We start from the raw sequence: 12,089 nt of genomic DNA, 5'->3' as shown, positions 1-12,089 counted from the left end.
AAAAAATTTTTGGGGAAAAAGTGCGTCTTATCGTCTGAAAAATATGGTACATTTCTACCCAGATTTTACATTGGAAAATAGATAGATGGGTAAATGGTCACTACACCCATAGATGAATTCGCAGAGGGGTGTCATTTCCAATTCCCAGAGGGGTGTCATTTCCTTTTTCGGAAATGACACCCCTCTGGGAATTCATCTATGGATATAGTGACCATTTTCATTACATGGATGATTTCCAGATACACGTAGTGGAAATTTTAGAGCAAAAATTGCAAAAATGTCATTGTGGTGCCCAATATATTGTGCCCAGCTCGTGTCTCTGGAGACCTTCCCCCACCTACCCCCGGAAATTGTTAAGTCAGCTCTACTCAAATGTGTCTGTCACTAAATAAACCAAATGCTTGAATGTCAAAACGGTTCAAAAACGTGATTCTGTGTGGAAGATTGTAAAGCCGTCATGGAGGCATAAGGCTGGCAATGATGGGCATTGTGGGTAATAATAGCGGTATCATGCCTCATTCCTCTCTAGGAACATACACGACATCTTCTCTGGGGGTTCTTTCTTGTTTCAGTTACTGGGATGAGTGCAATAAAATGTCGCTCAGTGAGTCTTCTCACATCTTCAGATTCTACAGGATTGGCAGGGACAAAATTTTCAAAAACAAGATTTTCAGTGACCTTTTCCTGATAATCAAGGAAAGTATCTGCATTTCCGGCTTTTTTGTATAACACAAAAGAATTATATGTGGCCACCTGAAACAAATACATGACTAACTTTTTATACCAGATCTATGATTTTCTTGATTCCTGGTATGGCTGTAGAACCTGATCTTCAAGGTCCACACCCCATATATTTGTTGTAGTCAATGACAGACACAGGTTTTGGAGTAGTGGATCCCTGTTGGTCTGCAGTGGCCCTTGTGGCATCTGTGTGGATCGAGCTCAGGATAAAAATATCATTTTTATCCTTATACTTAAGGGCAAGCAGCTCTCCATTGTGTAAAGACCCTGACTGCCCCTTTGGGAACCTTTTGCTGACCAATGATTGTGGAAACCCCTGACGGTTTTTGTGAATGGTCCCATAAGCCCCTATGTTATGTTCAGCCAGACTTTTAAATAGAGGTATGCTGGTGTAGTAGTTGTCAACATACAGATTGTAGCCTTATTGTAAAAAAAGGCTCAGAACGATTTTCCCGATGTCCCCAGATAAGTAGGGCCTCCTGGTGGGTTTAGTTGGCTGTCTTTCCCCTCATAAATGCGAAAAGCTGATGTGTATCTGGTTGAACTCTCGCACATTTTGTAGAGCTTTATTCCGAACCTTGCCCTCTTAGAAGGAATAAATGGCTTGAGGTGCAGTCTTCCTCTGAATTTTACAAGGGACTCATCAATGGAAATGTTTTCTGTTCGGGTGTAAAGCTTTAAGAACTTTTCTGTCAAGTCTTCGATGATGGGTCTGATTTTGAATAGTCTGTCATGTTCTGGGGCATTTCTGGGCAGGCACTGACTAGTGTCGTTAAAGTGCCAAAATCTCATGAGCATTTCATAACAGGTCCTAGGAAGAATGGCAGAAAACATAGGGGTGGCTTGAACAGGGCGGTTGGACCAATAGGACCGAATGCTCATTTCTTTAACAAGCCCCATAGTGAATGTAAGTCCTAAAAATGTTTTTATTTCTAGGACATTAGTTGGTTCCATAAATGTGACCTAGCATAATAGGATCGTGGATTCTGGCTGATGAATTGGGACACATATAAATTTGTAGGACAATATGCTCTAGCAAGCTATCTGTCAGAAACAAATTTAAAAAAATAATTGGTCCAAAATGTTCCACCTCCACATTTATACCAGGAATGGCATTACAATGAGGGATGAATGGAGTAGCCGAATCCGAAGCCTCCCATCTGGGAAATGCTACAGCAAGAGGCAAAGCCCCTTGGACATTGGTGTGCGCCAATTCCCGAGCACTAGGGACAGCGCTAGTACTGGGCATTGTTCCCTGAGTTGGAGACATTTCTCCAGAAGCGCTATTTGTCCTTCTTGTTGTACTGGTCCTTGTGTGTGAGGATGGACCAGAATCACTGCTCATATCTGAGCTATCACTGTCGCTGCTACTAAAGCCCTCAAAATCCACATCGCCATCTGACACTGCACTTTCTTCACTGTCAGAGCATAAAAGTGCATAAGCCTCCTCTGCACTATAATACTGACGGGCCATTTTATTCATTATTTTTTTTCCGAAAATAGAAAACTCAGACGTGACCAAATTATTGGGGAGACAATTGAGAAAAGCCTAATTCTTTACCCTATCCCTAACTTTAGAATAAACCCTAACTTTAGCCTAACACTAATCCTAACTATAGCATTAACTGTAATCTGCCTTATCTGTTTTTCCATTGACAGATGATGGACCTGAGTGGGGACTTGTTTTTGTGAGATGAGAATTGGTATTATTTTCGCCTACATAACATTGATTGGTTTCTTTTTATTCGATATTTGGGAGGCAGAATGAACAAACAGTTGAGCACCACACACTACTGGTTCATCCAACAAGGTTTTCTATGAGACTGTGAACTGTCATTGTCTTGGTAAATAATTAACCCCTTTCTGACATCAGACATACTATCCCGTCCATGGGACCCGGGCCCCTATGCCCATGGACGGGATAGTACGTCTAGCGCGATCAGCGGCGCTCACGTGGTGAGCGCCGCTGATCGCGGCCGGGTGTCAGCTGATTATCACAGCTGACATCCGGCACAATGCACAATGTGTCAGGGGTGGTGACAGACTGCCCCCGACACGTTAACCCCTTGCACACTGCGATCAAACACGATCGCGGTGTACAGGGGGTTAAAGGGAAGCATCGGCAGGGAGGGGGCTCCCTCCGTGCTTCCCTGAGCCCCCCACAGCAGCGCAATGTGCAGCGCTGCTACGGGAGGCTCCTTTCCTGCAGGTCCCCGAATCCAAGATGGCGACGGGGACCTTCGGGGGCCTGCAGGAAGCTGGCTTCCTCAGTGCCTGCAAAGCGCAGGCAAGGAGGAAGCCTGCAGCACTGGCTGTGACAGATCGCTGATCTGTCACAGTGATCTGTGATGTGACAGATCAGCAATCTGTCACATGACAGTAATGTCCCCCCTGGGACAATGTAATAAAGTTAAAAAAAAAAAAATGTAAAAATAATTTAAAAGAAATCGCTAAATAAATTAAAAAAAATATATATATTCCCTAATAAATTCATTTTTTGGAAATAAAAAAAAAAAAACAATAAAAGTACACATATTAGGTATCGCCGCGTCCGTAAAAACCCGCCCTATAAAACTGTCCCATTAATTAACCCCTTTAGCGAACCCCTTAAAAAATAAAAATAAAAAACGAAGCAAAAAATAATGATTTGTTATCATACTGCCGAACAAAAAGTGTAATAACGCGCGATCAAAAAGACGCATATAAATATCCATGGTACCGCTGAAAACGTCATCTTGTCCCGCAAAAAACGAGCTGCCACACAGCATCATCAGCGAAAAAATAAAAAAGTTATAGCTCGCAGAATAAAGCGATGCAAAAATAATTATTTTTTATATAAAATAGTTTTCATTGCATAAAAGCGCCAAAACATAAAAAAAACCTAAATGAGGTATCGCTGTAACCGTACCGACCCGAAGAATAAAACCGCTTTATCAATTTTATCGCACGCGGAACGGTGTAAACGCACCCCCCAAAAGAAATTCATGAAACGCTGGTTTTTGTTCATTCTGCGTCCCAAAAATCGGAATAAAAAGCGATCAAAAAATGTCACGTGCCCGAAAATGGTACCAATAAAAACGTCAACTCGTCCCGCAAAAAATAAGACCTCACATGACTCGGTGGGTGAAAATATGGAAAAATTATAGCTCTCAATATGTGGTGATGCAAAAACTATTTTTACAATAAAAAGCGTCTTTTAGCGTGTGACAGCTGCCAAACATAAAAACCGCCATAAATAGTAAATCAAACCCCCCGTTATCACCCCCTTAGTTAGGGAAAAATAATAAAATAAAAAAAATGTATTTATTTCCATTTTCCCATTAGGGCTAGGGTTAGGGCTGAGATTAGCGTTAGGGGTGTGTTGGGGTTGGAGTTCGAATTGGGGGTTTCCACTATTTGCGCACATCAGGGGCTCTCCAAACGCAACATGGCGTCTGATCTCAATTCCAGCCAATTCTGCGTTGAAAAAGTCAAATGGTGCTCCTTCCCTTCTGAGCCCCGACGTGTGCCAATACAGTAGTTTTCTCCCACATATGGGGTATGAGCGTACTCAGGACAAATTGGACAACAACTGTTGGGGTCCAATTTCTCCTGGTACCCTTGGGAAAATAAAAAAATTGGGGACTAAATGATCATGTTTGTGGAAAAAAATGATTTTTTTATTTCCACGCCCGGGCGTTATAAACTTCAGTGAAGCACTTGGGGGTTCAAAGTGCTCACCACACATCTAGATAAGTTCCGTGGGGGGGTCTAGTTTCCAAAATGGGGTCACTTGTGGGGAGTTTCAATAGTTTAGGTAGATCAGGGGTTCTCCAAAAGCACATGACACCCGCAGACCAATCCATCAAAGTCTGCATTCCAAAACGTCACTACTTCTCTTCCGAGCCCCGACGTGTGCCCATACAGTAGTTTTCTCCCACATATGGGGTATCAGTGTACTCAGGACAAATTGGACAACAACTTTTGGGGTCCAATTTCTCCTGTTACCCTTGGGAAAATAAAAAAATTGGTGACTAAACGATCATGTTTGTTGAAAAAATAAGATTTTTTTATTTTCACGCCCGGTCGTTATAAACTTCTGTGAAGCACTGGGGGGTTCAAAGTGCTCACCACACATCTAGATAAGTTCCTTAGGGGGTCTAGTTTCCAAAATGGGGTCACTTGTGGGGGGTTTCCACTCTTTAGGTACATCAGGGGCTCTCCAAAAGCAACATGACACCCGCAGACCATTCCATCAAAGTCTGCATTCCAAAACGTCACTCCTTCCCTTCCGAGCCCCGACGTGTGCCCATACAGTAGTTTTCTCCCACATATGGGGTATCAGCGTACTCAGGACAAATTGGACAACAACTTTTGGGGTTCAATTTGTCCTGGTACCCTTGGGAAAATAAAAAAATTGGTGACTAAACGATCATGTTTGTTGAAAAAATACGATTTTTTTATTTTCACGCCCGGGCGTTACAAACTTCTGTGAAGCCCATGGGGGTTCAAAGTTCTCACCACACATCTAGATAAGTTCCTTAGGGGGTCTAGTTTCCAAAATGGTGTCATTTGTGGGGGGTTTCCACTGTTTTGGTACATCAGGGGTTTTCCAATCGCGACATGGTGTCCGATCTCAATTCCACCCAAAAAAGTCAAATGGCGCTGCTTCCCTTCTGAGCTCTGCCATGCGCCCAAATAGTCGTTTACACCCACATATGGGGTATCAGCGCACTCAGGACAAATTGTACAATAACTTTTAGGGTCCTGTTACCCTTGGGAAAATAAAAATTGGGGTTGAAAAAACCTTTTTTTGGAAAAAATATGATTTTTTAATTGTACCGCTGTACGTTATAAACTTCTGTGAAGCCCTTGTGGGTTCAAAGTTCTCACCACATATCTAAATAAGTTCCGTGGGGGGTCTAGTTTCCAAAATGGGGTCACTTGTAGGGGGTTTCCACTGTTTAGGTACATCAGGGACTCTCCAAACATGACATGGCGTCCAATCTGAATTCCAGCCAATTTTGCATTGAAAAAGTCAAACGGCGCTCCTTCCCTTCTGAGCTCTGCCATGCGCCGAAACAGTGGTTCCCCCCACATATCAGGTATCAGCGTACTCAGGACAAATTGCACAATAACTTTTGCAGTCCAATTTCTCCTGTTACACTTGGTAAAATAAGAAAAATTGAACCTGAATTATTTTTTTTGTGAAAAAAAGTTAAATGTTCATTTTTTTTTTAAATATTCAAAAAATTCCTGTGATGCACCTGAAGGGTTAATAAACTTCTTGAATGTGGTTTTGAGCACCTTAAGGGGTGCAGATTTTAGAATGGCGTCACTTTTGGGTATTTTCTATCATATAGACCCCTCAAAGTGGCTTCAAATGTGATGTGGTCCGTAAAAATGAAATGGTGTTGCAAAAATGAGAAATCGCTGGTCAACTTTTAACCCTTATAACTTCGTAACAAAAAAAAATTTTGGTTCCAAAATTGTGCTGATGTAAAGTAAACATGTGGGAAATGTTACTTATTAAGTTTCTTGTGTGCCATATCGCTGTGATTTCAGGGCATAAAAATTCAAATTTGGAAAATTGCGAAATTTTCGCCAAATTTCCATTTTTTTAACAAATAAACGCAAGTTGTTTGAATGAAATTTTACCACTAACATGAAGAACAATATGTCACGAGAAAACAATGTCCGAATCACCGGGATCCATGGAAACGTTTCAGAGTTATTACCTCATAAAGGGACAGTGGTCAGAATTGTAAAAATTGGCCCGGTCATGAAAGTGCAAACCACCCTTGGGGGTGAATGGGTTAAAGTTTTTACATAGCTTGCCATTTTTATGGACAGTTTAAGTAGAAATGTTCAAAAATATAAAACTCAATGATATTTTATTAAAAAAATTGTTTTTTATCTTAGCAGTTGACTGTACCAGGAGATCAGAGGGACAGCTGACATCTTCAGTTTTTAAATCAGATGATCTTGAGATCCTACAAGATACAACTGAAGTGATTGATATTACTCCAGATATAGCATCATCCATTCACAGCAATGATCTGTCATCTGATCCTATGAAACAGGTCCCATCTTCTGATTCATTACTGACTAATAAGAGAAATCAAAGTCACAAAAGAGGCAATAAAAAACAAACTGCTCCTAAAGGAAAGAAGTCATTTTCATGTTCTGAATGTGAGAAATGTTTTAACCAGAAATCACAATTGGTTAATCACCATAGAACTCACACAGGGGAGAAGCCTTTTACCTGTTCAGAATGTGGGAAATGTTTTAACCAGAAATCACAATTGGTTAATCACCATAGAACTCACATGGGGGAGAAGCCTTTTTCCTGTTCAGAATGTGGGAAATGTTTTAACCAGAAATCACAATTGGTTAATCACCATAGAACTCACACAGGGGAGAAGCCTTTTTCCTGTTCAGAATGTGGAAAATGTTTTAACCGGAAAGAGCATCTTATTAGTCACCAAATAACCCACACAGGGGAGAAGCCTTTTTCCTGTTCAGAATGTGGGAAATGTTTTAACAATAAATCAGTTTGTATTAAGCACCAGAGAATCCACACAGGGGAGAAGCCTTTTTCCTGTTCAGAATGTGGGAAATGTTTTAACAATAAATCAGATTGTGTTAATCACCAGAGAATCCACACAGGGGAGAAGCCTTTTTCATGTTTAGAATGTGGGAAATGTTTTGCACACAAATCAAATTTTGTTACCCACCAGAGAACTCACACAGGGGAGAAGCCTTTTTCATGTTCAGAATGTGGGAAATGTTTTAGAAATAAATCAGATTCTGTAAAGCACCTTAGAACTCACACAGGGGAGAAGCCTTTTTCCTGTTCAGAATGTGGGAAATGTTTTAACAGGAAATCACAACTGGTTAATCACCATAGAACTCACACAGGGGAGAAGCCTTTTTCCTGTTCAGAATGTGGGAAATGTTTTAACCGGAAAGAGCATCTTATTAGTCACCAAATAACCCACACAGGGGAGAAGCCTTTTTCATGTTTAGAATGTGGGAAATGTTTTAACAATAAATCAGTTTGTATTAATCACCAGAGAACTCACACAGGGGAGAAGCCTTTTTCATGTTCAGAATGTGGGAAATGTTTTAACAATAAATCAGTTTGTATTAATCACCATAGAACTCACACAGGGGAGAAGCCTTTTTCATGTTCAGAATGTGGGAAATGTTTTAGAAATAAATCAGATTCTGTAAAGCACCAGAGAACTCACACAGGGGAGAAGCCTTTTTCCTGTTCAGAATGTGAGAAATATTTTAACCAGAAAGCGCTTCTTGATCGCCATCAGAGTAGTCACACAGAGGAGAAGCCATTTTCATTTTCTTAATGTGTGAAATATTTTACTTGGAAATCAACTGTTAATAAACATCAGAGACATCACATAGTGGGAAGCCTTTTTATGTTCATAGTGTTGGAATAGTTTTAACCAAAATTGAATCTTCTTAAATTGGTTGTCTCTTGTCATTCCTCATGTTTGCTGATAAAAGGATAAAACTAAACCTTATTAATTCCAAATGTAAAACTATACCCATAATTCACCCCCTGAAGGTTAGAAAGTGACTAATAGAAAAAACATATACCCCATGTCTCAGTATATAGGGTGTTAGGGCTGGCGGAATGCAACAAATAATAAAAGATGGTAATGAGGTGCGTTTGCAGCCCGGGGTCATCCGTGCAGAGATGGTAGACTGCTGCTCGGTAATGGCAGACAGAAACTGGCGGTATAGCGAACACACACGGGTTAACTTCACCCGGTGAATAGGAGGTGAACCCTGTAGCTTCACAGGGCCGCGATACTGCAGAGTGAACACTAGTGTTTTGGTCACAGGACCCTGCCCCAAGGACACGGGGTTAGAGTCCCTCTAGACCCACCAGTGTTCGGCGCCAACACTGCAACACCAGGGAGAGACCCTTACTGAACACTGTGCCCTGTTAACAGCCACAGGGCACAGCTGATAGATCAATACCGCACGAAGTACGTACAGCGCAGCTCTGGCGAACGCCACTAACCAGCCTAAGCTTTGGTCTGGAATGCACATTAGTGGCGCACAGCGCCGCTCAGGCTGATGTCGCTGAACGTGCGGTACCGTAGTGCCTAATGTAGTGTGGCGCAGAGTGGCGCTAACATGTGATTGGAGCTTGGAGCACTGCGGCGCTAGGCAGTGCCACTACCCGGCGCTGACTCAAACTCTAAACCCTAACAGCATACGTATCAGAGGGAAGGGGTTTCATAATGAGTCAGTCAGCGTTTCACAAGCATCCATCATCACACATACCATTACAAATTACAGACTATACTAGCCTTTTATAGCAGCGTCCTTCCGGGACCTTCCTGATGGTCCAATTCGAGCTGGAGAAGAACCTGAGCGTGTGACCCCCGACCTCCAATGAGAGGACGTCCCACGGGCATGCTCAGAAGGCTGCAAAAAGGACTTAGCCTCTGGAGCTGCTTGCTGCTGGCTAGTGCGGATTGCCAAAGCTGACCCAGAGGTGGCAGCAGCAACCAACCTGACAGCACTAGCCTGAGCAAGACGCTGAGAACGACGTCTCTAATGAGCAGCCTCCTCTGCGGCTGGGACTGAATGGGAGACCACAGAAGGCAAAGCTCGAGATTCCCCCTGTGCAGGGGCAGGAATCCGACACCTAACATTGGGTGAGGTGACGTTTACACACTCACTCTCCAAGCCTCTCATTTCTACGGGTTTCATCGTTCTCACCAAAGGCAACTCATCAGGAGACTATTTAACATTGCCCTATATTCAAACGAGACTAGACAAAAAAAAACTAAAATCATGTATCATGGTATCCGAAACAGTCAGAAAACTAGCCCCATATTGGCAGATCCCAGACCTCAGACTATATACTGTGTAAGTTTATAAGCCCCTCCAGTGTCAGGAATAGATAGTATGAATATGAATTTACCAAATGGCTGCAATGAAACAAAGAGTGAAAAATGTAAAGGGGTCTGAATACTTTCCATACCCACTGTATCAGTAAAAATACCTCCTCTTTATTAGGTAAAGTATAAAAGAATTGCTCCATTTTCCGATACCCATCACGTCTCCATTTTTCATGATCTTGGGTTGGGTGAAGGCTTATTTTTTGTGTGCCGAGCTGATGCTATTAATGGAGACCATTTTGGTGCAGATACGATCTTTTGGTCTTTCCTTTATTGCTTTTTAATGCAATGTTGTGGCCAAAAAAAGTAATTCTGGCGTTTTGACATTTTTCTCGTTATGCCATTTAGTGATCGGGTTAATTCTTTTTTATAGTGATAGATCTGGCGATTCTGAACGCGGCTATAACAAATATGTGTGTGTTTGATTTTTTATTGTTTTATTTTGAAAGGGGCAAAAGGGGGGTGATTTGAACTTTTTTATATTTTTTTAATAGTTTTAAAAACAGATTTTTCTACTTTTGGGATTGTGAAGACATACAGCATTGTATCTTAATTAACCAGATGACTATTTTTTAGCAAATGAAGAATAATAGAATGTTATCTGTATGTTGGCTTTAAATGTAAGTGTTGATTTCTAGTTGGTCAAGAAAACAGACTTTTGTTTGTGTAAGCCGGTAATATTGACTTTTATTGTGCGCTTATCCTTGATCACTGGTGATCTTTGCTGATATGCTAATTATTCATTGTGTTATGGAGCCAGTTTGTTGACTTCTAAAGCAGAGAGGGAAAAACTATGCAAATAGTTTAAATAATCATTGCTATAATAATCTTATCTCCATTCTTACCCTTTATGTAAATACTGAATGAGGGACACTTGTTAAGTCTAAAAATAGGTGACATGCCTCTGTATAAAGAGACAGAGAAACAGCCAGAGAGATTCTGCCAAGACATCCATACATCCAAAGGACAAGAGACAGGACAACAGCCATTTTACATCATCAAAAGGGACACAGGTCTTTGATTCTATAGGAAACAACCTGGGGGTTTTCAGCCTCAGTTGGAAGAATACAAATCTGCTCCATTGACCATCACTGAACCATGACTGAACCATGGATACGTTTGGAGGCAGGTTGTGATCCTCGGATCAACTGGCCTTGTACCTTGTATGGACTCAATGGACTGTCATCTTCCTACACTTATTGTTACCTCCTCTCTGTGCGCGGTCCACAGGTGGAGTAGTCGACCCTGGAAGATGAAGCCAGGTTGTGATCCTCGGTCAACTGGCCTTGTACCTTGTATGGACTCAATGGACTGTCATCTTCCTACACTTATTGTTACCTCCTCTCTGTGTGCATGCCACAGGTGGAGTAGTCGACCCTGGAAGATGAAGCCAGGTTGTGATCCTCGGATCAACTGGCCTTGTATGGACTGTCATCTTCCTAAGCTTGTCATTACCTCCTCTCTGTGTGTGGGCCACAGCTGGGGTAGTGACCCTGGAAGATCTGTAGTCACAGAAGCTATTATCCCGGCGGGTCAGTGGAAGGGTGAGACTCTGACTGTTGTATTTGTTAGCATACAAAGAGATGAACTGCACCACAGGGAAATCACGGCCGCTACATGTGCTCGGTGCGATACTGCTCAGTTAGCCATGATGAGCTCATGTAACCGGACACTTCGGGTGCACACCAAGTAAAGAAAGTGTGGACTCGCAGAAGCGCAAAATGGCCGTCATCACTCGCATACTCTATCTCCCATTCTCCCTGAGGACATGCTGTGAACGGCTTGATCAATAAAGAACAGACTTTTTACACTGGTGAGTGCCACCTCATCTTTTCTTTGTGTTCTATGTGTTATTTGCCTGTTTTGTTGTACAGTAAAGCATGGCCACACTGTTTTACCCTCACCCTGTGTTGTCTGAGTAGCGTTTTGCCCATGTTAATAGGAGAGCGGGAGTTCAGCGGGATGATCACTGGTCCATGTGGTTTTGGCTAACGGGCGGCGCTCACAGCATTCCGGCAGTGACAAGCATAGAGGTCTGCTGGAGACCTCTGGTTGTCATGCCAACCCATCGGTGACCCATGATCATGTGATGGGGTCACCGATGGGCGGGATTTCCAGTGCTTGCTGGAAGTGAGCATTAAATGCCGCTGTCAGAGGCTGTTCGGGGCAAATGGCAGCTGTTCAAAACAGCTGACATGTGCCGGAAAAGATGTAAGCTCAGCACCGGAGCCCACATCAAAGGGAGGAAGTACATTTACACCCAATGTCAGAAAGGGGTTAAAGGGGATTGTTTTTACAGAGATAGAAGTGGTAATCAATCATGTATACATACAAATAATTACAGAAATACACAGCTTCTAATGGTAAATAGTATAGAGTTACCACAAGAAAATATAATTTGTGTAAACCATGTGTAGATATAAAAATTCA

At 42.1% G+C, this 12,089-nt stretch overlaps 1 protein-coding gene across 1 annotated transcript in view; it reads left to right on the top strand.

The window, feature by feature from the left end:
* Window positions 1-11,472, top strand: part of LOC141056818 (uncharacterized) — a 28,704-nt gene extending 17,232 nt beyond the window's left edge. The window contains exon 3 of the mRNA XM_073553294.1: window positions 6,646-11,472. Coding sequence (XP_073409395.1) covers window positions 6,646-8,087 — 1,442 coding nt within the window. The 3' untranslated portion in view covers window positions 8,088-11,472. The remainder of the gene's footprint in view (window positions 1-6,645) is intronic.
* Window positions 11,473-12,089: the final 617 nt, after the last annotated feature.

The sequence above is a fragment of the Dendrobates tinctorius genome, unplaced genomic scaffold (genome assembly GCF_039654945.1).
Source record: "Dendrobates tinctorius isolate UK_male_01 unplaced genomic scaffold, ASM3965494v1 ptg000200l, whole genome shotgun sequence".
Lineage (NCBI taxonomy): Eukaryota > Metazoa > Chordata > Amphibia > Anura > Dendrobatidae > Dendrobates > Dendrobates tinctorius.
Note: the sequence above shows the minus strand (reverse complement) of the source record. Positions and strands in the feature narration are given on the sequence as shown.